The sequence below is a fragment of the Patagioenas fasciata genome, chromosome 1 (genome assembly GCF_037038585.1).
Source record: "Patagioenas fasciata isolate bPatFas1 chromosome 1, bPatFas1.hap1, whole genome shotgun sequence".
Classification (NCBI taxonomy): Eukaryota; Metazoa; Chordata; class Aves; order Columbiformes; family Columbidae; genus Patagioenas; species Patagioenas fasciata.
The window spans coordinates 122,683,894-122,711,533 of record NC_092520.1 but is presented as its reverse complement, the minus strand read 5'-3'; the positions used below and the strand labels follow the sequence as shown (position 1 = coordinate 122,711,533).

General features: G+C 37.6%; 2 protein-coding genes across 2 annotated transcripts in view; both read right to left on the bottom strand.

Annotated features, from left to right (window-relative positions):
* Nucleotides 1-1,114: 1,114 nt before the first annotated feature.
* On the bottom strand, nucleotides 1,115-25,029 carry LOC136107563 (suppressor of tumorigenicity 14 protein-like). Its single transcript, XM_065848689.2, has 17 exons — nucleotides 24,949-25,029; nucleotides 24,449-24,617; nucleotides 23,678-23,802; nucleotides 22,723-22,790; nucleotides 21,577-21,758; nucleotides 21,442-21,480; nucleotides 19,975-20,191; nucleotides 17,270-17,409; nucleotides 15,679-15,776; nucleotides 14,539-14,651; nucleotides 13,497-13,630; nucleotides 9,626-9,733; nucleotides 8,468-8,587; nucleotides 7,629-7,812; nucleotides 6,653-6,924; nucleotides 4,834-4,970; nucleotides 1,115-1,600 (listed from the first exon to the last, which is right to left on the bottom strand). Exons 1-17 carry the CDS (start codon nucleotides 25,027-25,029, stop codon nucleotides 1,442-1,444), a joined length of 2,346 nt encoding a protein of 781 aa, XP_065704761.2. The 3' UTR covers nucleotides 1,115-1,441.
* Nucleotides 25,030-26,796: 1,767 nt separating this feature from the next.
* TMPRSS7 (transmembrane serine protease 7) overlaps nucleotides 26,797-27,640 on the bottom strand; it is a 30,291-nt gene continuing 29,447 nt past the window's right edge. Inside the window, exon 18 of the mRNA XM_065848674.2 lies at nucleotides 26,797-27,023. Coding sequence (XP_065704746.1) covers nucleotides 26,853-27,023 — 171 coding nt within the window. The 3' untranslated portion in view covers nucleotides 26,797-26,852. The remainder of the gene's footprint in view (nucleotides 27,024-27,640) is intronic.

Here is a 27,640-nt window from a genome sequence, read left to right as displayed (position 1 = left end):
GATTACCCAACACTAATGCAAGAAAAGAAGGAAAAAACATGAAAGAGAAGCCGTATAAGTGTTAGATGCAGGAAATCTCACTGTAGGCAGATTACAGTACTAACTCATTCCAGTGTTTTCCCTACACGCTGCCAAGGTGAGTCTAAAACACCATCAAGGATCACATATTTACTTACTGTAGAATAAAAGTGCGCTGTGTAGACAGCAATGACTGGTATTCAAATTTTTTTTACTACTTTAAAGTAATAAAAAATGGTCTTAAAACCATCGAGACAAATCTTTTATTAAACTGAATACCAACATTCCTAAGTCCCATAAACAGTGTTAGAAACCTCAAATCAGGTAGATTTGCTCTGTTGGCTCATCAGGAAATTATAATTATCAAAGTTACATTTACTGCTAAAATTAAGAAAATGTGGTCGTCATTTTCTTTCCTACTTTCTTTGGGCCCAAAGATGGATCCAACCGCATAAATCCCTCTTCCATTTATGTCCTTTTCAGTGTAGCCGTGTGGGCACAACCCAGGAGAAGATACAAAATGAAAATCCTGACCCCGAAACTCTGTTTGCTGCAGACCAAGGACATCAGGAAAAGCAATGCAATCCCACAAGGACCATGCTAAAATTCACAAAGCTTGCCAGAACCAGAGCCTGGAAAATACCCTTGAAACATATTGCAAACATCAGACACTACAGCTATGTTCAAATTATAAAGAGAATTTAAGAAAGCACAAACATTTCCTTTTGTTTAATTAATTATATTTCTTTCCTCCTAGTTAACATCATCCCAAAGAACCTAAATGATGCTCTTTCAGTTCTTTGATAAAAATGTATTGCATCCTAGCATTTTTGAGCTATGTCTCTGATGTTTTTAGGAAAATACAAGAGACAGCCCAATAGTTACAGCCCAGAAACGAACAGTTGTGCAGTGGCAGCATAAATAGAGAATGAATAAATCTCAACTTTGTACACTATACTGGTTATAGTATTTGTATTTTTAAGAAACATTAAATAATTATTTATATTTAGAATCCTGTAACATCACTAAGGTAATACATATGAGTTGAGTATTTATGGGACGTGGCCATGAATATCCAGATACGTGTGTGTGGAAAAATGTATGGATAGCAAGGGAGATGGAAAGAGGGAAGAAGATTTGCAAAAGAGAGATTTGGCTGGAATTTTATTACAGGTTCTAATCCATTTTATTTTGCTTTTAAAGCAGTGCTGGTTTTGCTGCTGAGGATAAGGGAGGTGAATCCATAAGGCATCTGAAGTTGCTCTGAATCTGGGCAGTCTCTGCTAGGTGAACAACAAATGAGAGTTTCTTCATTAAGAAATTTCATGCTTTCATGAGGAAACAGTCCACGGCATTTTCATGTTAAATCATCAGAGACAGGCATGATAGACTACTGTAGAATCTGCATTTCCTCCTTGGCACCTCAGTTTGTCTTCTGACGAATCCAGTCATAAAGTGGCGTCACCTTAGTATATACACCAGGACGATTGTGCCGAGCACATCCTTCACCCCAGCTCACAATGCCAGCAAGGTACCATCTATTTCCCTTTCCTGTGCAGGCCAAGGGACCTCCAGAATCTCCCTAAAATGATGGGAGTTCAACCATTAGTTCACATGCATACACACACACAGAGCTGAAACAGAAGTTAGTTTACCTAAGGACAGTAAATACCTGTCCCTTTCTTTCTTAAATTACCATTTAACATTAGAATCTCATTTCTGGATAGAATCTACCCAGCTAGATGTCAAATTTATTCAATTTATTTTAACTTCTGAAAGTAACACACTAATATAAAGCAATGGTAAGAAGAATTTTAAAAAAACTATTCATGGCTAATGACCAATTACAGGATTCATAAAACAAATGATCACAGGCTGAATGGGGAGATGAGAAGACAGGATGGAAAGTGAGAATTCTGCTACCATTTGATTATAAATTGTTCACAGGTTGAAGACAGAACTCTTAGACTGTGTATTAAATAGGAACAGAAAAATATCACACATCCCTAAACAAACCCCCCCAAACAACCCAAACCCAATGAACAAACCAGGCATAACTAAGTATTATCAAGTTTCATAATCAAGACTGTGTCTACATTCATAGAGGGAGAGGAATGAACAAAGACTAGGGAACATGCATATAAGAGCATGGTTCTCAAAGGGAACATGCAGGTCTGTACAGCAACTTAGAAAAGTAAAAATTCCCATGTAGTTCAGTTCACTGGATCAAAAAGTATTTGGCCTCACAAACGCTTTGTGTCCTTCGTTGTGTTAACCCTGCACGCCTTCTGTGAACAGAACAGAACCGCCCAGTTCACAGAACTCCAAGCAGTTACGGATGCAGCTCAGCTCTGGGGCCATTCCTGATGCACACAAGGCATTCAGCAGCCTCCAAGCTGACCCTGGGCTTGGTTTGCTGCACCCAGTTGGAGCTAAAACATGGAAGAGGTCAGAAGATAGACACATACCAAGATAAGAGTAACAACAGAAAACCTTCATCATCCAAACAAACAAAATTATCTAGTGATAAGAAGCCAGAACAGTCCTTCCTCTCTCTCTCAGACTGCTGTCATACTGACAATATTGATAATCCAAGAGGCTGATCTCAAAGAGACTCGAGAAAGGAGGCTGCACAGTCTGGCCAACTACACAGCCAGTTCTGAAAGACCAAAGGGGCTGTATGCCAGTGGAGAGAGGAAGGATCTTGAAAAGAGGAACCGAAGCTAAAAAACATCCTCAAGTGATAAGAAAAACAGAATGTGAAAGAGGTTTTATTTCTCTCTCCAAGTCTCACATCCTCTAAAGATGAAGGGTGTTTGGAAGTTTCACGTAACCTGTGCAGTACACACACCGCTTATGTGTCCATGAAGGAATGAAACAAATCAGGATGCCCACAAGTCTGCAACACTATTAAAGGGGTTTCAGGTGCTGTGGGGATTCCCTGAGCTGCTGACATCATTCCTCTCTAGCAATAATACACTAGTGACAGAAAAGAAATAGCAGAGATGCTACCCAGACTAAAAATGTAAAGGCCCAGAAGGCCAGCACATTGAACCAAACACACACAGTATCACACACAGTATGTTTGGGGTTGGAAGGGACCTCAGAAGATCACCTAGATGAGGTCACACAGAAACATGTCCAGGTGGGTTTTGAATGTCTCCAGGGAAGGAGACTCCACAACCCGCCTAGGCAGCCTGTTCCAGTGCTCTGTCACCCTCACTGAGAAGAAGTTTCTTCTCAAATTTAATTGGAACCTCTTGTGTTCCAGCTTGATCCCATTACCCCTTGTCCTATCATTGTTTGCCACTGAGAAGAGCCTGACTCCATCCTCATGGCACTCACCTTTTTATATACTTATAGACATTAATAAGATTCCCCCCTTAGTCTCCTCTTCTCCAAACCAAAGAGACCCAGCTCCCTCAGCCTTTCTTCATAAGGGAGATGCTCCACTCCCTTAATCATCTTTGTTGCCCTGCGCTGGACTCTCTCCAGCAGTTCTCTGTCCTTTTTGAACTGAGGGGCCCAGAACTGGACACAGTACTCCAGATGGGGTCTCACCAGGGAGGAGTAGAGGGGAAGGAGAACCTCTCTCGATCTACTAACCACCCCCCTTCTAATACACCCCAGGATACCATTGGTCTTCCTGGCCACAAGGGCACAGTGCTGACTCGCAACATATTACATTGGAAAACAGATTGTCCAGTATGGTACCTAACTAAATCAGTTAAAATGTCCATCTAAAAATTCAAGGGCGTTTTTTAAGCAATGGTTTTTTTTGGAGGAACATCAAGCCTCTAAAACAACATGTTTTCCAAAACAGATCCAAGGTCTAAGATTATACACAAACTGCACAGAAAGTTAACAAAAATAGTGATTCAATGAGTTAGAACTTAGATACTGCAGGAAGATCCTGAAAATAGTCTGTTGCGTGTAAAGAAATCTGACCCATTAAGAGCAATAATCTTCCAAAAATTGTCCTACTACATTAAAATAGTAAACTGTTTATATTACACAAAAATTCTATCAGATTACACAGTCTAAAAATCAGTAACACATTTCTCTGCCTTTATACAATAACTGGTATAATGACCATGTTTGTAATTTTGAAAGTGAATATTCATCATAATAATTTTAAAGTACACAACTAGTCTAACAACTGGCAAGAATAAAGGAAGAGTCAAGACAGTTGAAGTAGATCCAAAGAGCAGTTTCTGATTGCGTGTATAAATGAACTAGGTCATATAATTTATGATACCACAATGTAATCAAAACTTGTAATTATACACATGAATGAACATGGGAAACTAAAGGGCAGCATCACAACTGCATCTACCAGACTTAGCTTACCTTTGTCTTTTTATTTATTTATATCTGTAACAATACATTACTCATCATACTATTAGAGTATTTTATTAATCCCACATTGAGACACCAGAAAAAGAAAAAAAGTCAGTATTAATAGAAAAATCTTAGATGGCTCTGACTTTGCTCCCTTTATCTTTACATCTGTGTTCTTTTCTAGGAAATGTAACTGTTGAAGAGGAAAAATAATTCTTTACTACACATTTTACCCCTTGTCTCTGTAAAGCAACATTTCTCAAGAGACTCAGAGATTATCTATGCCAATTTTTTTTCCCTATTTTGGAGAGTCTGTAATTGTGATGTTAAATTAACCACACATCCAAGATATCTCACTCTATTACTAAGGGAAAAAAAAAAAAAAAAAAAAGACCACAAACAACCCACAACTCTGAACGGTTTTCCGAAGAAAGCAAACATTCCTTTGAAGTTTTTCTACAAGTTCCAGATTACCTGGCATGCATCAACGCCACCATTAAGATTCCCAGCACACAGCATACGTGCAGTGATAAGATCATCATACAGTTTGTTGCAGACACTTCGGTTAATTATTCTCACTCGAGCTTCCTGCAGTGTTTTGGCAAGATGACCTAGGAGAAAAAAAGAGTATTGGAGAGGTTATGTCAGTAGAGTTTTCTAACAGAGATAACACTTGTCAAAGCAAAAGAGAATTGCTGCAAATCAACCCAGCTGATGACAGGTGTCCTCAAGCTGTCTGTCCTAAGCTTTTGAAAGCGGTTGTCCATACTACCCTCCAGACTTAGAAGTCCCTGTGCACCATCTTTCCGTTTCCTTAGCCTTTACTCTTATGAGCTTATTCTGCCATGAAGTAGTAAAAAAGCCACGCAAATTATTAACTAATTTTGAATGCCATTTCAAATTATACCCAAAGCTTTTTGTTGTTATTTACACTGTGCTTGTGCTCCAAACATTGCCCAAGTCCTACTAAATGAAATTTCTACATTCTTTTCCATCCTCTCACTTTCATAAGGCATACTAAAAGCTTAATTCTCTACTATAGTATTGGCACCAGATGTCCAGTATCTGGCCTAACAGTGAATACAATCTTTTCAACACCTGGACAATCAGAGGAAGTACTAGGTTTTGGGTTGGTTGTTCATTTGACTCTGAGAGTGGGTTGGGAATGAAACAGGCAAGATAGAAAAATAAGCTTTTTCTTCATGTGCCATTATATTGACTTTTAAATATTACCTACCTTATTTTGTTAAAAAAGCAAGACATTGTAAGAAGTCATCAATTGTAAAGCCATTTGAACTTCATTAGGCTATTATGTTATTATGTAGATTTAAATCTTTCTTAGAAAAGGCATATTAAGAAAGTCAGAATTACCATAGCATATGGATTCTGATCAAGCATTAGGAACCATGTATCTGCAGTTGTAGTGACCACTGCAATGCTGAGGAGCTGTCTAAGCCCAGGTTTCAAAGCTGGATCCTGTTTAACACTAAGATGGGGCCAAGATCCCATCGGTTTCCCCACTGCCCATTTCCAACTCTTTGTTGTTTTTCCTGCCTCCCTACTGCACCATGTTCCCCTCAGGATGTGCCAGAGGAGGCTTAGGTTGGATATTAGGAAAAAATTCTTCAGAGAAATGGTTGTCAGGCATTGGAACAGGCTGCCCAGGGAAGTGGTGGAGTCACCATCCCTGGAGGTGTTTAAAAGATATAGATGAGATTCTCAAGGACATGGTTTAGTGCTGGACTTGATGATCTTGAGGGTCTCTTCCAATCAAAATTATTCTGTAATTCTATGATTCTAACCTGCACAGGTAGAACTCTTCGTGAGGCATACATTACATGGTTTTTGGTCAAGACAGACAAAACAAAAAAACCTCCACAATATTTTTGCAATTATTGCTGTTCATGGCCTCATATTGTCAAACACAGTCTTAGAGACAAATTCTTTCTCTACAATGGTTGCAAGTTGTCATTTTCTTTACTTGTAAGATTATTTATGTCCTATGCACCAGAGAAAATGAGCCATGAACATGAAAAGCAGCAGATTTTTGTAAATCTATGATAATTTGCTTTTCAATGGTCTGTGACACCCAAGTATGCGCACTGGCACTTATCACCTGCCATCCAATCAAATATTCAGAATTCACAGATTGTAGCTAAGGTGATATTTTCTAGCTTTTTATAGAACTACTAAGTAAACCACAGGTATTTTCTCTTATGACTACAGATACTTTATTGTTAGAGTTTAAAATTAAGCCAAACTTGCAATAAGTATATCCAGGAAATGAACATACTATTTTCTTTCATGGCTCCCCAGCCAGTTATATAGCAGATAGTTCCATAAACAAATACTCTAGAGGTGCTGGGTAAACAAATGGGCTGTACCAGCTCACTGAAGAATACAGGTGTCTCCATTTCCAACAGGGCAATATCATAGTCTGAGATAGATTGGTCATACATTGGGTGAACAATAATCCTTTTGATTGATCTCACAACTACACGGTTGCTCTTTTCATTAATAGTATGTAAGCCCATATATGCTCTCCATCCTGAAGGAACCGAGTATCTGTAAAGAGAATGTTTTCAGAATATCCCATTGGAAAGTAATAGAGTGTCTGTTCACTTCATTTTATCTACTTTTCTGGTTTTTATGAGGTTCAACAAAAAACAAAGTGAATGGAGTAGAATATCACTTAGGAAGATAGATGCGCTATAGTCTCTGTCTTCTAAAGCATTAAGTAATGGTTTTACTTACAATTTTGAAAATAATAATTTCCCAGAGATCTAAGACCAACTCCTTGACATGCACCATGCTTCACAAGACAGAAAAGTGTATTCTTAAACTCTTTTTCCTTTTTGTCACATGTAGGAGGTATACTTTTCCAATTTCCAGTACCTAAACTGAACATTGCTGAGTTTTACACTCCACTTATCAATAAATAGCCATTTTATTGGGAGGAAAGGCCATAGCTTCACTTAGAAAATCCCTGCCTTCTTAAAAAATGGTGTCTACTTACATCTAACAAAAGAGTGTGTTTTATCATGCAGAATTCACTGGTGATGGAGGCAAAATAATTACTCCGGATACTTAGCACTTTTGAAGCCAGCAGAATACAATATTGAGGGTTCATGTACTGCTATCATGTATGTCACAGAGTTATACCCTGAACCAACTCATCTAGACAAGGAATAGTTGCTCCAGACTTTTGAAAGCAACACTATAAGGTTATTAAACTGTGAATAACCTGTAACAGGATAAATTCTTCATACCTCACAGAATCAGAATCCAGGAAGCAGTGGGCAGCAGATATGAGCCACCTATTGGAAATAACAGATGCGCCACATACATGGCCACGTGCTCCCATCTGTAAACTTGCTTGCCAAGGCCACTTTCCAGATCTTGCATCCTCACCTCCAACAATTCTGTTTTTCTTAAGCTGGTGTCTTCCACAAGCTAACAGAAGTATTTGGATAAAATAGTAACAAAAAACACAAGGTCATTTCACTTCGGTATGCTTAACACATAAACTTTTTTCCCTAGACCTCAAAGCTGTCAGAAAAAAAAAAAAATAAAAAGTTTTTAAAAAAGTAAAAAGAAAAAAAAAAAAGGTATTTTCTTACTGTGTGGTTGGTAAAGGGTACTTGCCTATTTTCATTTAATGGCCAGGTCAAGAATAAACCAATCATTGCCTATCCTTCCTTATGTCTTTCTAGAGGTTAGTAACTCAAAAAGACATTTAAGAACAATTCTAAGCTGGGTTGTTTACAAAAGTTCACTTGAGTAAAATCTGGTATCTTTTCCCTCCTAACATACACAGCTCCTTGGCTGCATTTCATTCAGCTCAAATAAGAACAAAGATCTACCAGCTTATCCTGGAAGCGTGCATTGCTTGAAATAAGTCAGTATAGACAGAATGAATCAGTAGATTTAAAATGAGACAGTGTAAAATTCAAGATAGATATTTTCATACAGATGTTACCAGGAGATTTTTTTTTTCAGTTCACATCTGATTTAATGAGTTCTTAATCTAATAGTGCTTGAACATAGCACAAATTCCTGACTCAGTTTCCTAAATCATTAGCTATGTTTTAAATAAATGTTACCACACCACAGTTCATTTCATCAGATCCATCTGCACAGTCTCTTTTCCCATCACACTCAGGATTTGGCTTCAGCAAGCATTTTCCATTGAGGCATTTGTATGTATAAGGGGAGCAACTTTTGTAGGCTGAAATAGGAGAGAGAAGATAGTGTCACATGTTTGGTGAAAGTTGTTCAAAGCTACGCATTTCAGTCTGCTTGAAGTCATAGTCTGTACTGGTGTAAACTGGTCCCTCTGCAGAGAGGTGACAGGGCGTATGGCCGACTCCGATTAATGACCACACCAATTTCAGTCTTCAATGAGGAAAAAGACAGAAAAGCCTCCAATTGTCCTCACTCCTATTTTTCTGAACTCCAAAATGAGCAAGCGGGTCTTGTCAGATCCGTTGTTGTACCTTCACCAGCACTACTGGTACTACACACTATAAATCTTCACAGTAGGTATCACCTGGAAGTCAACCTGTTTGTTCTTAAGCGAACATTAAGAAAATTGTAGAAGAACTTTATACCTCCCCTCCAACAAATTTTTGGCTAAGCACTATCACAGTTTACTATGTGGGAATCCTGACGTATCTCAGCAACAGGTTTCTATTACTATCATTTTTATTATCAGCTGTTTATAGTGACGCCTAAACAGTGCGAGGGATTTTTTTTTTCCAACAAATGAAGACATACTCCTGGCTACCTCAAGGACCTAAGATTCACAGCAAGGCAGAAATTATAAAGGTAAACCACAGCAAGTCACTAGGGAGACATTAGTAGTACAAGCAATGCCCATAGCAATAATAGATCTACAGTAAAGAGACCATGTACGTGGCAAAGGGCAAAAGTCTCAAAGCTGTTATGTCTCTCTACCTTACATTGATTGGTACTGATCTGGCAGCAGTTGGGGAAAAAGTGCTCTTCTAATGGGATCACCAGCAAGCTGTGGCTAGGTCATTTACATAAAATCACTGTTACCTTGGATTTTGCTTCATTAAATTCTTGTCTAAACTCTCCCAAGAATTAGTCATACTCTGTGTGTTTTGTTTTCACTGTTACAAAACTTGTACTTTGTGGTATGAAAAAATACATTGAAATATTATATTTATCCACTAAAATAAGTATATTCCTGCTTCTGCCTTCCATCATCTTTTGGAAAACAGCTAAAAATATACATACTTACCACAGTTGTTTTCATCACTGTCCTCCTCACAGCTGTCATCATCTTTACAAGTCTTATACTGATGCTTACACTTCCCATCACCACAGTTCAACTGTTCTGGATTACAACCTAAAGAAGATGAAAGGTCTGTAAATGCTTTATGATCCAAATAGCTGGCTAGCAGCCATGTGCTACTGTCCCTACCAGAGGGCATCTTGATGTTACTGTGCCATCTCTGCCAGACATTAGTTTCCCTTGGTTTTGATAACCTCTAGTGACAGAGAGACTTGTCACATTACTTCACTTGTGTTGTGGTCTCTGACCTTGGATTACTTACTGTCACTCTTTCTGGCATCTCTTTATTATTCCCTGTCTTCTTTGATGTGCAGTGCCCATTTTGGATACAGTACTCTAGCTGAAGCCTTCCCACTGGTGACTGGGAAGATCTTTTCAAAACACTGCCTTACACTAAAAAAAACCAACCAACTAACCAAACAAACAAACAAACAAAAAAAAACCAACAAAAAAATCAAACAAACACAAAACACAAACAGAAAATTGTATAATTTTGTGATTCTCAAGCCAGCTTTTGAGCCATCTTTCAGCAGAAAATCCACATGTGGATTTGATTACCAAAGTTCAGGTCTTGTCTCTGTTGAACGGAATATCATTTTCTTCATATACATTCTCCAGCTTGTCAGGATAATTTATAAATCTGTCCCTCTTTCTATTGTGTGGCACTTCTCCTATTTCATAAGCATCTTCTCTAATCCATCATTTAGATCACTAATAAAAATTATGAGATGTCCCATAACAGATACTGGCAGAATGACAATAAATATATCCTTCCATTTGGCAATGGGTCATTTGCAATCATTCTCTGGAAACAGTTTCCTTTTTTTTTTTTCCCTCACTGTGTTTCCTTTACTTGCTGATAAGTTTATCACACAAGACAGTGTCAAAGTACAACTTCTCTATTTATCCTCTCACAGAAGACAACTAAAACAAAATAAAAAACTTCATGTTGGTTTTTAATACTTTTTTAACTGTTTATAAACAGTTCAGTTTGACCACTTGTTGCCTAATATTTTTATGGAAGATTAACTTGTAAAGATCACTGTAAAATTTCCTTCTCATTTTTTCTCTTCTCTCACTCTTTAAAGAGATGCATTACACAACCTCTTCTCTAGACTTTCAAATCTTCACCCACATCCTTCATGTGATGTTAAAGATAGCCACCAATATTTTAGAGAGAATGTCATCCAGTCTCCAAACTTCTTAGAACAAGCTCTTTACAGGAGAACACAAACAAGAGATAACTGCCCTACTCCAATCTAATTCGTCACTACCACCTGAACAGCCTTTTCAGCCTTCAGACTGATTACTTGAAGGAATGCATGTTCTATCTGTACATCTAAGGACAAGCAAGAAAAATAAGAAATTGTTGGCACCAGAAAGGCTTTCACAGTCTAAATGCATTAATGTGGGACTGTATCATGAAGAAACATTTAAATGGCTGTTAAAAACTAAGGCTAGTATAATTTATAAGCTAGATCAAATGTTTAAAAAGGAAATGTTATCTTACTTGGTGTGATCAGTCAAAGACTTTAATCAAGTAGTCTGAGTTAAATTAATTAATATCTACCTAAATAGACTTAGAAAACTAAATTAACATTCACTGCCTCTCTCTAAGCATTTCAAGTGAATCAGCACTGATACATAATTACTACTGATAGTGAACACCTCTTCAATTTGGCAAGGTAATATGTTTTACACAGGAACATCTAAGCAGGGAGAGAGGGAAAAATAAAAAAAGTCAGAACTAGGCATTTTCCTTAGTATTATAAATACAAATTTCCTGACATTAAGATGTTGTAGAAATTCAGCTCTGTGCTTCTACACTTCATTTCTGATGTGAATAAGTGCTTTATCAAACACTTTTCAAATCTAGAAAATTAATTATGAAACAGCCTTTCATCAATAATTTCTTTCACTTCACTTAAACTAGCAATTAATATTGATGCTAAGGTGCTTCTTTGCAGTAAATCAAAAATGTTTGTTCTCTTTCGCTTTTTCAGATGTGCCAGAAAAAAATCAAATCCTACACACAGATGATCTGTGGAAGAAATTAAATGTTTTCCCCTGTAGCACCATAGACAAATTAACAGTTTAATGAGATTAAAGGACCAAACACGTATGTCCCATGTTTGTTTAATCAAGCCCAATCTGGATCCATTTAGTCCTCTTTACTGCCTTGCATGTAATGCTGGTGGAAGAAAAGTACACATTAGTCAGTCATCACTGGCTCAAAGCAAGAGTCTATCTGTGTTCACTTCTGTGTTCCCTGAAGTTACTCTGCCAATGGCTGGCATTTGCTTTCCAGATCAACTTTGAGAGCAGAGCCTGTGATTTTAATAATCATGCTTTGGCAGGCTCCAAACAATAGCAAGAAGCTAATCTGATGTAGGTGGCTGTAGACACTAAAGATGTCGGAGAAAATGAATCTTTTTTTTTCCTCCATCTTACTGTTGCTGCAAGCAAGGATGTCATAGAAAACCAGTTCTCTCAATACGTTCTGCTCTCCGAGATATCCCTCCACAAATGCCCTCACTGTACTGACTTGATATTGACACATCACAGCTAATCTACCCCTCCTGGTGAGCCTCAATACAGATACTTAAGACTGTGACTAAGAATTGATTATACAACTTTGAGCTTGCTGGTTCAGCACTAGAAACAGAGGACACACAAAGTAGAAACCTGTACCCACAATAAACACTGGGGACTTCCTCTGTAGAAAAAGGTATTTGTAGGCTTTGACTTGTCTCCAAACCATTTCTGAGACAGTAACTGGAGTAACCACAGGACACAGCACAGTTTGTAACTTTTTCCAGCAGAAAGAGACATATACTGGTAGAAAAAGAAATCCCTAAAAATATCTGAATCCTATAGAGTGACTGGACAAAACGTCTGCCACTTATTTATACTGAAAGGCACGGAGCACAAATTTCTAGTATAAATTTTAATCCATAAATACTACTAAGTGAGTGACAAACAGAACTGTACTCAGTCAAGGAAGTCGAGGATCTGAAGAGTTTTCACAAAATGAACTGATCTTGAAATCATGGAGAACTTCAGCTACCTAGATCTCAATTGGGAAAAAAGAAGTTGGTTGGCTTAGGAAAAAAAAAAAAAAAAAAAAAAAGAGAGGCTGTTTATGGAAACTAAGAAGGTATTTACAAAGAACATACTGCAGATGTATCTTTCCTAAGAAATATCACAAGTAAATATATATATTTTCTGAAAATCCTTGTTCTATGCTCCCCCAAAATAAAATATTGCTCCAGAAGTACAGAGACTGGGGAGTCAGAAAATGTCTATAGAAAACCAGTCGTATTTCTATAACGCTTGCTAGCAAGGGGTCCTCATTTGCCCTCAGTGAAAATTTAAATACTTTGTCTAAACGGCTAACCCAATTCAGAGCACACCAAGTTGCGATTTTAAAGAAAAGACCAACTATTCATGGTTAATTTGTATTGGCAGAAGAGTCATGCTTAGAGTCTCTCTACCACACTATTTTCATGTTGCAGCTTGGCTATTTTAAGAGGCAAGAAAAATGCAAAATTATTAGACTGACAGAAATTGGGAAATTTTACTTTTACTTCCCATTTTATAGAAATGTTGTTAGAAGTTAGAAAACAAGTATTAGCTAGTAAAAGCATCTTTTATCTAATCTTGTACATCTATTTGTTCAATTAAATACATAATAACATTCTAAACATTTCTTGCAATTAGGTTAAAAAGGCAGGTTGATCTGTATGTGGTTGTTCTGTCAAGTACGGTTACTGGAAGTTTTCTCATTAAAACTTAAAGTGCGTGCTTATTCACTTACGATCGGTGTGACTGAAGGCTTTGTATTCAATATAAAACCCTCTGTGGGTGACCAGTTCATCGGAATGGAAGTTGATTGTGACAGAATAGCCATATTCTTTGTGTCTGTTGTTTTCTGAAAGAGCTTTACAGTATCTAGCAAGGTAAAAGTGAGAATAATTAACTTCTAACCAAACTGACCATTACTATCCAGCTGCCTGTCCTTTTCCTGAAGGGTACCAATGCCAAAAATCTTTAAAACAATACAATAAAGATCAGCTGGCTTATTAGCATTAAAACAACCCAACAGAGGTGTTAGAAAGCTTATTTACAAATGTCTTCCACTCCACAATTCTTCTGGGACTAGCAGACTTTGAAACAAAATACAGCAAGATGATCAATATCAGAATCTGCCTTATAAATCCAAACCACTTCTATACACACATGGTTTCACGCTTTGGGTTTGCAGATCCCAAAATCTACAAATCCAGTAATGGAGACATACAGCCGAATCCAACAGCTGTTTCTGTTTTCAACACGCCCCTTGCAAGAGGCAAATCACTCCAAGTACTCTCTTGTCAGGTTTGGGGTTTTTGTTTGTTTGGGGGTTTGTTTGCATTTTTTTTTTTAAACAATACACATCACAATTTGTCTTATTTACAGAAAACCATTGCATTCACTAAAGAGTAAGTAGTATAGAAAATGAAACTTCAGATTATGCAAGCTCTTCACCGATGTCAAGACCATTGCCAGGAATTTACAGTTCAACTGCAACTGCTTAAAATCCTTCATTTTTCCATTGCTCTTGAGGAGAAAAAACACAATAGGTAAACACTTAACACTGTAGAAAAAGCAGGATGTGTAAATTAACATGGTGACAAATGTTCAGTACTGGGACAGGATTAAGAATATTATTTTGCCAAAATTCAGTGGAAGCATGCCAATTCTTGTTGAACTGTGTCTTTGTGCACTGGAAGTGTTGAGGTGTTTTTTCTTAAGTACAGGATGTTGTACAAAACACCAAAGTGCAAATTAACATATCAGAAAATAGTGTATTTACTCACCTAACCCCATCAATTTCTAACCAGTCTTTATCACATTTACTGGATCCTGGAGACTTCTCTTGAATTTGCATTATCATAATTTTTAATGAGAGTTTGTAGCCAGGTGATGGTGCCTAAAAAAAAAAAAAATCAAAGGATAAATATCCTGACACACACATCCACACAATGAAAAGGCCCAGGCTTCTAAGGTGGTAAATCTAGTCTTGTTTTACTTATTATCATATTGAATATACTGTATTTTTGATGATGCGAATAAGCACCTTTGAAGAAACAAAAATACTTTGCTATTTTAAATGTGCTTAGAAGCCTTAGCCAGACTGTGCCAGATAAAGAGGTGCAAACCTTCCTGCTGCCAGTAAAAGCACTACATCTGAGGTTCATGCTATGTTTTTACTGCCACATGTTCCTGTAGGTCAGCAAGAGATTAAAGATATCTATTGTAGCTGGTCACTCAGCTGCATTAGCTATGACCTCTCTGTTGCTGAAAGACTTTTTCTGCCATTTCCTGCATACAAATGAGAGTTTTGTGCTACAGTCTGCTAAAAATTTTCATTGAGCAGGTGAAAGGTAGAGATTGTTACCAACTTGTAGACATGAGGAGTATTCCCTTACAGGAAAAGTCAAACCAGTAGTGAAACACTTAATGTAGCAACAGGTAAACACACCAGGAATTTGGTGACAATCATAGGCAGATTCTAAGTCTTTCGAAAGACCTTGCTGGAAATGCAGAGCTGAATTTCTGAGTGAGAGAAGGTCCTGTTTCTGCAGAGCTCAGGGACATACAGTGTGGTCTCCATCATACGTGGCTTGGTTTACATGACCATTTTTTCTTTCTGACATAGAAGCAAAGCTCTGATTATTAGCAGTTTTTGCTGGCTGCTAGGAGTTGTCATCTTACCCATCACAGTCTTTCTGCCATTAATAATACTCAACCTTTTGGAAGCTGGCAATGTTTCTCTCCCATAGCTGGCACTTGTATGTAGGACAGAAAAGAAATGGGTGCCTGAGAAGAAGTCAGGTGCAGTGGTCTTAGTAAGTTTTACCTTCATTTCACCGACATCAAAAACCATTTCTCCCAATTTATGTCTGTATCACATAAAGCAAGGTGCATCACCACTTAGGAGAGTTCCAGGTACTTACTCTGATGATCCAGCTGCAGTCAATGTTTGGCGGGTAGTAGCTTGGGTAATAAGGGGAACTCAGTGTTCCATTCCAGGAAATATAATGACCACCACACACTGGGAGAGAAATATATCAGCAAGGAACAGTTATCTCAGCTGGGCTAAAGTGCAGAGCCCACTTCGCTTAATAGAACCCTCCTCTATATGCTGAGCTAGAAGATGGGTTATGATAGTATTAAACTCAGGTTTTGCCGGTACTAACAGAAAATCATGTAATTTCCACTTACCAATCACTCTGCATTTCTCTTACTTTTGGATCAAATTACAGTTAAGTATAAGCACAAAAAATCCCTTACTATAGTGATTTTTAGAAATGTTCTTTTGTGGTAAGTGGAAGCAATTAAATTCAGACACAACAGACCTCCTCCTTCCAATTTGCTTCTGATCTTTCTGTAAACAGTTTCAAAAATTAAAAACCAATTAGCCCCGTCTAGTGAAAACTCTGATTAATTTCATAAAAACTAGAATGTTTGTGTGTCATTTCTCAATCTGAAAATCTAAACCCTATTTGAACAGCATCTTTGAGATTTTATCTTATGCCAAGAACTCTCCTAGAAATCCAGTCCCTAGTGCTTTTTTCCCCTTCAGATAACATAGTAAATGCAAATATAAATATAACAGAATTTAGGACTATCTTGAAAATAACAAAATTTTGTGGCAAAACCTGGGCTATACGCCTTTTGTAGTGCCCATCTTCAGGAGAATGAAGCAATTCTAATTTGTAATGTGTGCAGGATGAGTACTTCCCTAAACAGCATCCACAGAGACATAAGCTGTTAGCTATGTTAGCTTTGGAGAAGTTTATCCACATGCTATCCTCTATGATTTGTTCCACAAGTTAAAAAATGATCACTTGTTCAATTGTCAAAATTCTTCCACTTGGACCTTACCAAACAACTGTGGCTAAATTTTCATTTGTGAAGCTCTTATATCTCCTGTAAAATACTACAGTTTGTTGTTCAAAATAATATTTCATTAATCACCCAGAACTCCTGCAAAATTCATAGTATTCCATAGGTTTAGAATATATTCCTTTGATCTTGAATACACTTCTCATTTGCAGTAAACTAGGCTGAACAGTGCTTTCAAAAAAGGATCAAAGATATATCAGAAGTGTTTGCTCTTGTTTTCCATTTTCTTTATACACGCATTCCCTGAGCTGGGGATAGATTGCCAAATCTGATACAACTGCTGCTGCTGTTCTGCCACCGGAGCTATCTAGCATTGGTTAGATATATAGTGCCTGCACCACTACCTGGCTGGCTGCTCTGTTACCATTGCTCAGTGTTACCAGTGTAGTAAGAGTGGTGTCTGGGAAAGATGGCTTGAGCAGTAATCAGGAAGGCAAGAAATGTCCCAGACCTAAGTATATTCTCTATTCTTTATTAATTTCTCAGACATATTTTTTAAGTTGACCAGAATGCCAATTCCCTGACTTAAATGTGAACATTCCCTCCGCCCAGATATGTTAAGGCAATATCAGTGTTTTCAGAGGCAATAAGAGGAATAAGTGTGCATGCAACAGATGGTTGTTTCTATTAATTACTTACTGATTTTAGGAACAGCTTGAAAGTGAGCTTTTAATAGGTTGCTTTCTTCTCTTCGGTCTAGTGAGAAGGTAAGCAACATTACATTACTTGACGAAGTTAAACGTACAACAGGAGTAGTCCAGGCCCCAGGTCCACACCATCTGAAATATTACAAAAATTGTATTAAAAAAATTCCCACATTCCAGTTATCTTTGCTGAGAAACTGGGCAGAAGTAACACTGATCTGGTAATTTGTGTTTCAGAAGTATTCCCCTAGCTACCACTTCCCTTTTGTTGTTCTACTCAATTGGTATTACACAAGATGCTAGAGTTTCCCAGCATTGAGGCTGGGTCACTCGGGGTGAACATTACAGGTATTCTTGCCTAACAGGTGCCCTGGAGTTTTCAGACCTGTAGAAACATCAAAAAGGCAGTGCCAGATGATTACATTAGTTCAATAGTGATAGTGGTACTGAGTACTAGTAGCACTGGAAAGGCAACAAGTGCCAGTGCAGCAAGATTGTGCAGCATTTCCAATCTATGAACATTCATGTTAATAGTTTGATGTTACAAAAGCTGTCACACAAGATGTGGAGCCCCATGCATGGCAACTGTTTCTTCTCATTGTTCTTTTGTTTAAATAATGATGAGTTAGTCTATATCCTCAAGCTTGAATACTTACTATCACTTGTAATTTGAGATGCTATTTCTTGCATCTGTAGATTCACTCTTATATTTCTTCCATTTTGAAATCCATAGTATATTTTGGATTTCTTTTCATTAATTTTACAAATCCACTTGTGAAAATTTTCTAACATATTTTTCTTTGTCTATGCACAACAAATTAAAACAATTAAGATCAGATCTCACAGTAAAAGAGTATTTCCGTCACACCCCCACATCAAGTTCTTTGACTTGTCACTGAGATCCAGAGTGGCAGCATCAAAATATTTTTTTTTAATCTTAAACTGAAAGTAGTACTCTTCTGCTTTTAGCAAGCTATTCTCTGCTCCCATTTAATGTGAGATACTAGACAACAGATCTCTGGTTTGCTTCTCTTTTGCAGACATTATCAAATCCTTTTTATCGTAATACCTGTCAAATCCTTTATAAAAATCAACAGTTTGAGCACCCTCCACACTGCTACATGGAAATCTTCCAGCATCTTGATCTTCTACTCATTTGACAGCCTGGCTTATCTTCTAGCTGTACCATTTGTCACAGTATCATCAGAAAGGCAAGGCAAGCACATATGAGAAGAGCTGTCCACATATGATGTCTGCTTTTATATTATATGCCACAATCTCTGCTCACTCACTCCTTAGTATTTGTCACTGAATAGCTGTATTACTGCAGTTTACAGAAACTAATGAGAATCTTTTTAGTCATAGTGTGTAATCCTAGAACTGGATATCAAGGAATAATGGCTATAGTACAGTATTTCCTGGCTCTCATGGCTATTGGATATACTGTAATTAGTTCTACTGCATCTGTCTTAAGTATGTGACTAGCTGCTTGAACTTAAATAGAAAACTATTAGGCATATGCAAAACCACACATTTTCTAGTCTAGCAATGAAAGTAACCAAAAAAGTTGACTTTTTTGGAGGTACCAGAGGGCTTTTAAAAACATTTCAACCAGCAATGTTCTAATGCTTTGACAGACAGATGTCAATGCACGTTCTTGAACTTTCTGTTTTACAGCTTACTGCATCGATGTTCCCTGAACACGTTACATCATACACCTGTATTGGTTTTGCTAGCTTCCACATGCTTTCATGCACATGCCCAACTACACTTTTGGTTCCTAAAAAGCTGAGGCATTGTTAATTATGCACAATGGAGTAACAGTTCCAGCAATAACCAACCCATAGCAGAGCAGACGCAGCCCAGCATCAGGAATGGATTTCTTCATGCTGTGCTACAATCTGAGACTAGCTCCTCACAAACAGTCTGTCTTCTCTCCATGCCTGCCTTTCTGACAGTCTGCCAACAACAGCAAACTCTTGTACCTTGTTGCATAAAAAGAGAGACAGAAGTCTGTTAATAAGGCTGAACAGGACTGCCTACTCAATGTAAAGTTGAAGCACTATCAGGCAAGTGCATTTCAGACACTGCTAACAGAATCTGCCTGCTCATCTAGCCCTTACTTAAAAGTTCTTAAAAAAAAAATATCCCCCCTTGAAAGTATCCATCCTCATATTCTAAAACTTATTTATTTTGTTAAAAAGACTCTGAAAATTGGAAGCAGTGTGGTCACTGAAGGTTGCAAGATCATCTGATCTTGCTAATGCAAATGGACTTCACAGTGACTCTGGGGATGGAGCCTTCTGTAGGCACAACACTCCTGTTACAAACAGGGATTTTTCCGGACTGCTGTAAAGCATCTGTTTTCTAGAAGTAACAGAATACAATATTAAAAAAAAAAAAAAAAATCAAGTCTGTAACTGTTTGAGTTGTGACAGTAACTGCATGAAATCAAAACCAGTAAAAATTAGTCATAATGTGGAATAAAACCCACAGGAATTTGTAATTCATTGCAGGGGGAGAGGGATGGACACAGAAATAACATGGAAGATCTTTTTATAGTCTTATACAAGATTTTTAATTAAGTTGTATCCAGACTCTTACATTTTGGAAGCCTGTTTGATATAGTTTTGATATCATCACAGTTTCAGAGAGTTTCTGTACAGCTCAGTGAAACATCTTTGCTCTGTACTATCATACCTTGTAATGATCTTGTTCTGCAGAGGAAGAAGGAAATCATATGCTGATAAGTGGTGTGATGCACAGCTCTCTGGAGTGACACCATGGAACGTGATAACTACCAGTCTCACCACATAGTTGGAAGGAACTCGCAGCCTCCACTGATAAAAAGACTTTTTGGGATTCATCAGAGTTAGAGTCCTGTTGTTACCTGGCTTGGCATACAGGTCAAAGGATACTGTTGTACAAAAGAAGCTAGATCAGTGGCTAAAAAAAACCTTGTATATCTGAAATACAGTAAAAGTTATGGGTAAAATTTCAGAAGAGCTGGCAACAATTGCCTACCTGCACTTCTTGACTCCTCTGATCTCCTCTTCCCATACTTTTACAATTCTATTCCCTTTTCCCTAGCAGTTGCATCACCTTCTCCCCCTGCTCTGGCTAAGAAAGCACATCACCATCGGCTCATCATACGCTCAGCAAGCAGAAGGGGACTTGGCTGAGGCTGCTACCACCTCTGCTTGAAACCTCCTCTATCATTTTCTCTTCACCCCTGTCTATGCAATGAGAACACTAAGAAGATGAAGTCAACCTTGCGGTGTGCTTGATATGGAGGAAAGAGCCAAAGGGAATTAGAGCTCACAGTATTTGACTGAGCACTATGAATAACCAAAATTATCTAGTCACAAGGCAAAAAAAATACGTATGATTTTATATACTAACTTTCTAAAAGATGCCCAGAAAAGGAGCCACAGCTCATTGCAATTCAGTGAGAACTGTTAAATTTCAACCACTCTAATAAGAACATCAGAATAAAATCTGTAAGGTATTTCAATCTCAGCCTTTATGTGAAGCAAGGCCAGGAAGGTTATAGAATCATAGAATCATTTTGGTTGTAAGAATTGTATCCAACCATAACCTAACACCATCACTAAACCACTAAGAAGATCATCTACACGTCTTTTAAACACCTCCAGGGATGGTGACTTTACCACTTCCCTGGGCAGCCTGTTCCAGAGCTTCACAACCCATTACATGAATAAATTTTTCCCAATATCCAAACTAAACCTCCCCTGACGCAACCAGAGGCAATTTCATCTTGCTACTTGGGAGACGAGACCAACCCCCTCCATGCTACAACCTCCTTTCAGGTAGTTGTAGAAAGCGATAAGGTCTCCCCTCAGCCTCCTTTTCTCCAGGCTGAACAGCCCCAGTTCCCTCAGCTGCTCCTCATAAGACTTGTGCTCCAGACACCTCACCAGCTTTGTCGCCCTTCTCTGAACTCTCTCTAGTACCTCAATGTCTTTCTTGTAGTGAGGGGTCCAAAACTAAACACAATATTTGAGGTGCAGGCTCACGAGTACTGAGTACCCTAGTCTGGTTTTGGTCTTGGGCCCTTCAGATATAAGAATAACAGTGAAACTGCCATTTTATTATTACAGGATTTTTTCCCCAAAGTGACATTAGTTGGGATTGAGGAATAATTACCTGATTTTAGCATCACATCATATTCTGTGGAATCTGAAACTGAAATTTAATAACTATCAGCTACACAAGCCAAAAACATAAACTGGAGAAAGAAAAATAATCCAAGTAAGTATTAAATGACAGGTACATTGTTACCAAAAATCTCCATTGCAATGAGATCAGAATCTTCCTCCCCAGAAGAACTGAACATATGAGCTGCTTGTTTAATACTGATTTCTTTTTGTATCACTGGCGTTAATTTTTTAAGAGAAGCAACCATATCTTGTGGTGCCCAGAACATATTCCAGTAGTAAGCTCTAAGTCCGGACTCTGCTTCACTGTGGAAGAAAAAAAATGCATCATAAATACATTCTAATTAGTGTTTTGGACACACTTTCCACTGATCTACATTTTTGGTTGCATCTGAGCACACTGGCAGAAAGCTCTCTTGTTTAACAACTGCATTTTATGTAGAGTAGAAATACTTCAAAAATATGTTGCTTAAAGAGCAACACACTGAGGTTGAAATCTATACCTCATAGAAAATCCTTTCAACAATTTTTACAGAACCTGCTACCAAATTATTACATACACTTCTAAGACCATATTACAGTTCTAGATAGATTTCCCTTAATATTTTTAGTTGAGTCTCACACCATAAGACAATATAATTTTATGCCCATACATTGATAAAACATTTCATACAATTCTTGTTAAAATAAATAACATTTATGTGTGCATATACAAAGTGTTACTTAACTGATTCAATAAGACAGTCAATCACACTGTTTCTTTCAAAATTGCCTATGGACTGACCTCTCGGAAGTTTTCAAAGTCTGTCAGGATAGTAATCACCATCAGCTCAGTGTACTTACATTTCTCACCAGGAGCTTAAGTGAAATGCTCTGCCCAAAATTATACTGTTAGGTTTTGTTTCGAGAAGTTAAAATGCAACTTCATTTAAATAGACGAAACCAAAACAAGATTCTGCGAGTCGCAGAGAAAAAACCCTGCTGAACTGTGATTTCAAAAATCTAAAGTAGATTAATAGACTACAAAGTAATCCACAAACCAAGACAGGATTATTCAGGTCTCATTTCTCTCACCGATTCTACAAGGTAAGACAGAAATCACAATATCAGTTTAGCTCTTAGCTCATATACTTAGGTACATTTCTGTATTTTTCATTCCCTGTTATAGAGATCTGCATATTCTTCCAGATGACTGATTTAAAATGCACAAAAAAAAGACAAACACAATTTAATATCTCAAATTGATACCACATGCTGCAACAGAACATACCTGAAAGCAGCCACTACAGACTTCAAGTAGTACCTTCCCAAGAAGGAAGATTCATATGATTCTGCAAGCTGACAATCAGACAATGGGAAAACATTTGTAAAAATTGTTACATTTTAGTGTCAATATCATCCCTTATGCTAGAAAGTATGTGTCTTACTTCTTCTTTTCCCCTTTCTCACCTGCTCCCATAATACATGCACTATCCATCATTAAATAAGGATCAAAAATTTGCATTCATTTCCACTAAAAAAAATTACTTTTAAGTCATACCACATTTCAAGACCATTGAGATAACTCTTGATAATTAGCCATGGAAAATAAATTTTTGCGAATACATTTGTATTTTTGGTTTGGTATTAAAATTTCTGGTATGTAATCTGGACATAAACAACTCGTATTGACTGTGTACAAAGCAGCTTTGAAACACTAGATTAGCTCTTTCGGGAAATGCAGTCTAACAGAGAACTGCTTTGTATTTAAAACTGCTGTTCACATGTACCCAGGAAACTATTGATCTCACAAACAGGAACTCAGAGAAGAAGTGCAAGAAAGCAAGCATTGTTGTTGGGGATAAGGGAAAACAAAACAGAAAGTTAAGCATTGAATTTGAGCTATAGTTCAAAAAAAAAAAATCAAAGAGAAAAATGTAGCAAGGAAGAGTGCTTGAGTAAAGTAAAACAAAATAAAAAATAAACTCCTCATTCCTTTAAGAAGAATAATCTGTCCATAACCTTGAAATCCCCAGGTTTTATTACCTAGGAAATGTTGGCCTTACCCTGAGACACACAGCCCCAATCGTTTAACTACATTACTAAAGGTGTACAACACTTGCTAACTTTAAACTTACTACTTTGAAGAAAAAAAGACACTGACTAACTGAGCTCTTGTCCCTATTCTCAATCTGATTCTGTAATAAATATTTTTAAATTACTGCTAAACTTATCTTGGAACTTACATAATTTTGGATTGCTTCTGCTTGTAGAAGGAATTTCTGTGACTTTGGATCATGGAGATCATTTGTATAAGTCAAATTAGGAATTTCTACACTTCCACCAATATAAACAAAGGAGAAAGCTGGAGCTGAGGGAAAAAAAAAAAAAAGAAAAGGATAAAAAATTTAGCAGACCTAATAACATTATGGAAAAGATTCTAGAACAAGAGGTTTGCAGAAATGTGTATTTGTCCTTGGCATTAGTTCTTAAGAGAAACGCACAATAATAGCCACAGCGCTGAGTCAGTCCCATTGATGAAGTAAAGCCTAGAAGGAGAGGGACGAAGTACAAATTCAGATAGATATTAGTACTAGAAAGCTTTAATTGTTAAAATTCCAATTTTTGCAGTGCTATCATTCTGGAGAGACTATTTTAAAGACAAAAAATTAAGATCTAGGAAGGAGTGTTTTCTGTTTTGAAAAAGTGAATAGAAGATGTACAGTTAATCCCTATAAGTTCTTGGGAAAGATGACAGTTGTCATAATGACGATATCCACAAGTAGAGACAAAAAAAATATTAGAGATAAAATATATACCTTCTTTATTCTTGCGCAACTATCAACTGCTATTTGTTATTCATTTTGTTGCCTTAGCAAAGACATTAGGGAGGAAGGAAAATCTCCTTTATACCTGCAATATGCACTCAGCTGCTTAGTGCAGAGCCTTTCCTACTAATCTTTTACAAAGTGGGAAATACACACCCCATCCAGACAACACCCGGGAGTAACACTTACAGAATGAAGAGTGCAGGACTAGCACAATTACTGTAACTATTAAAGAAAATATAGGCAATATTCCTAGAAGACACCTTCTCCAGAAACACAACCTCATCCACTTGAAGAAATGGTACTTCTGACACAAGTCTTCTCGGTAGGACAGGCAGTAGTGAATGTGCGGGCTTTCCTAGAGAAAGACATAAGAAGGCATCAATTAGTAAGAAAACAAAACAAGAGCTATTGTGCCATATTTTATTATATTTGTCCCTTTAGTTTTTAGAGAGGTTTAAACTGAGACAGCATCTTTCATGTTATCAGATATGTCACACACGAAATCCACGTATTTCTCATCTGCTTGTTTGCAGCATGCATTTCAAGCTATGCAAGTCCAGGCAAAAATTGTTATCACTTTGATTAGGATCCATTTGCATATGAAAAACAGAGGTCACTGCACACCAGAATGGGCAGAAAGATCATTTGCTGTGCTCTTGCTGTAAAGCTGAGCTGGTGCCTCTTACCTGCCCTGCAGTCTGCTCAGGGTCGTGTGGAGCTGGTATGCTGTACACAGAAACCTGGCTGGAGGGGAGAACCTGTATCATGATGACTTGACAAACACCTTCTCACAAACCTAATAACAGAGTCCTAAATCAATCTTATTTCTTAAACCTAACCCAGAATAGCGTAACTGCTCTCCCTGCCATGCATACCAGGCTTCTCTCATTTCACCTTTGCCATGCTGCTCGAAGCTGGAGCCAGCCCATCTGCAGTCAAAGGAGGTGGAGAGGAAAAGCTGACATCGCTGTAACTCTTTGTTTCCCTGATGGCTAAGGAGGTTGTGGAGCCCATCATCTGAGAACAGATCAGCTACCCACTTCTTTCAGAAATACAAGAACAAAAATAATTTATCACACAAAGCTAAGGACATGCAAGCAATCTACAGGTTAAAAAGTCCCACAGCAAGCTAGGTGAGGCAACTTCTAATGAACACCTGCTGGAATCTACAGAAATATTTCTGAGAGGAAATGCACAATTCCACAGAAATTCCACTGAATTTTCCAGCGCCTTGAGCCAATACCACAGAACAAACATTAATTACAAAGCAATTAATGTTCACATTTCTTGTTTGGAATTAAAATCAGTTTTAAGTCAGCAAGCCAACAAATGTGCGCATTCTGCATGTGAAATAAGGAAATCAAGGATGTGTGTGCAGAAACGAGAGAGATGGAGCGCAACTGAACAAGGAACAAAATCTGGAAAAACAAGACACCTCAGCTCCAGAAAGAAAAGGGAACAAACCAACCCCAACACAACTCACACAGAGACTATAAAGCGATTAACTGGAAGGCAATCCTCACAGCTCAGGAATGCAAACTACAACTGCAGACAGGCTGCTTTGTTCAAGTCCTCTTTTTTTCAACAGCCTGTCTCCAGAGACACACACAACCTGCTGATTGACTGATACTTTGCCCCCTCCTGGATGGAGATGAAAGCCTCAGAAAAAGCCTAGAGAAAATAAAACCTCTTTTGCATCATCTCTAAAAATTGTATCAGGATTTCTTTTAAACTGTATACAGTCAGAGAATCTAATTCCCCAGCAGTTTAAAATACCTCTTAGAGGGTAAAAGCATCAGTTTTATTTTGGCAAGGACAAGGTCATTGCGATAACACACATTACCATATTTAATTATATGGTTAAGGTTGCCTGCAGATAAAGAGTACAAATTCTCAAGTGGATGCACTGTGACTAATCTTGAATATGGGTAAATTATGGCAGGAAATAAAGAGTTAGTAGCTGCAAACCATGCAATTAACTAAAATGGAAGTTGGAGAAGGAATAAAACTAATGTTTTCTTTCAAGCTTAACTGCAGAACTTCTGATCTCCAAAAATGAGGACTCTAAGGATTTGACATGATTGAGTTCACTTTCTGCAGTCCCCCTCCTCTCCTTCCCTCCCTCTCTCTCTCTCTCAGATGTTGTAGCTGGAGGAGGTAGGGAAAGTAGTATGTGCAATAGTAGTAACAGTTGATTGCTACTTCACAGTCACTACTGTATTGGGCCATGCAACACATCTCAGAGAAAATGACCAAGTATGACCTAAGCTCTGTCTCTAGCTGGCCAATTGTTTCTTCAGCTTCCCGATCGATTATTGCATATGCACTTAGCTGTTGCCTGGAAAATGAACACAGGGTGCCAGATGTCTCCAGGCATCTGCATAGAACAACCACTGCAAAAACAGTCCCTTGCTCTTTCACCAAGGTTTGATGAAAGGGTATTTGTCACTTCCATATGTGTTCTCCAGAGTCAAATATTGAGTCAGCAGGGAGACATGCAAAGAAATTCCACCACTGAACAGTTTTACCCAATACAATTTTTAATGAAGATGTGCAGGACATGTTTTATTCCATCAACACAGTTTTCAAGTTACAAGACTGAAGGCACAAATTTGTGGATCCATGGTGCAAAATTTGACACTTTTGTGTAGACACCGGGGAAATTTGGTCTTCCGCATCCATAGCCCCAGCTAACAATGCCAGTCAAAAACCATTTCCCATCTCCATTGCTTTGACATGACAATGGTCCACCGGAATCACCCTAAAAAGAATACATTGAGTTGTTTGTGTTTACATTACAGATTACTAAAGCTGGGACAAAATTCCACATAATATATTTTGCCTGAGTAATTCCAACAGTGACTGTATCTTCCCATTCACACAGTTCAAACCATCAGATAGTCAACAGCTGCTGTTTTCTTGAAGAAGATGGGATTGCATAGTTCTACCAAAATTTGTTCTTTCACAAGAGAGAGGGCTACCTCTCACTCTTTAGAGGCAATACTAATGATATTACAATTCATGGACTTGGTTAAAAATTGTCAATTAACTGCCTGGCCTCAAACTTACAGCTAACTCCCAAATCTGCTACTTAATATGCATTTTCATTTATATGCTACAGTCCAAAAAACTAGTAAGCTTTTTTAAAAAAATTTAACACTAAAATATAATTACAGTGTTTAATAATGATAACTTTCAAATTAAAACTAAGTCTTCTCCTCTAGTAGATATAAGCTAGTATTTAATTTTTAGGGACACATAACGTCTTTTTAATTAGGGCAGTTAAAATTAAGTGTGTTATAGACTTCAAAGCTTTATAAGGCATGGCATAATGCCATAATACAGGACAATGTAATTAGTACTCTTGCTTTACATGGT

What these genes read in the sequence shown, in the direction of transcription:
- LOC136107563 (XM_065848689.2), bottom strand. Translation starts at nt 25,029, where the DNA reads ATGATACAGGTTCTCCCCTCCAGCCAGGTTTCTGTGTACAGCATACCA. An exon ending in AGTCCTGCACTCTTCATTCT is followed by an intron (nt 23,803 to 24,448) that starts GTAAGTGTTACT and finishes TTTTTCCCTCAG; the next exon opens with CTCCAGCTTTCTCCTTTGTT. An exon ending in CAGTGATGAAAACAACTGTG is followed by an intron (nt 8,588 to 9,625) that starts GTAAGTATGTAT and finishes CTCCTATTTCAG; the next exon opens with CCTACAAAAGTTGCTCCCCT.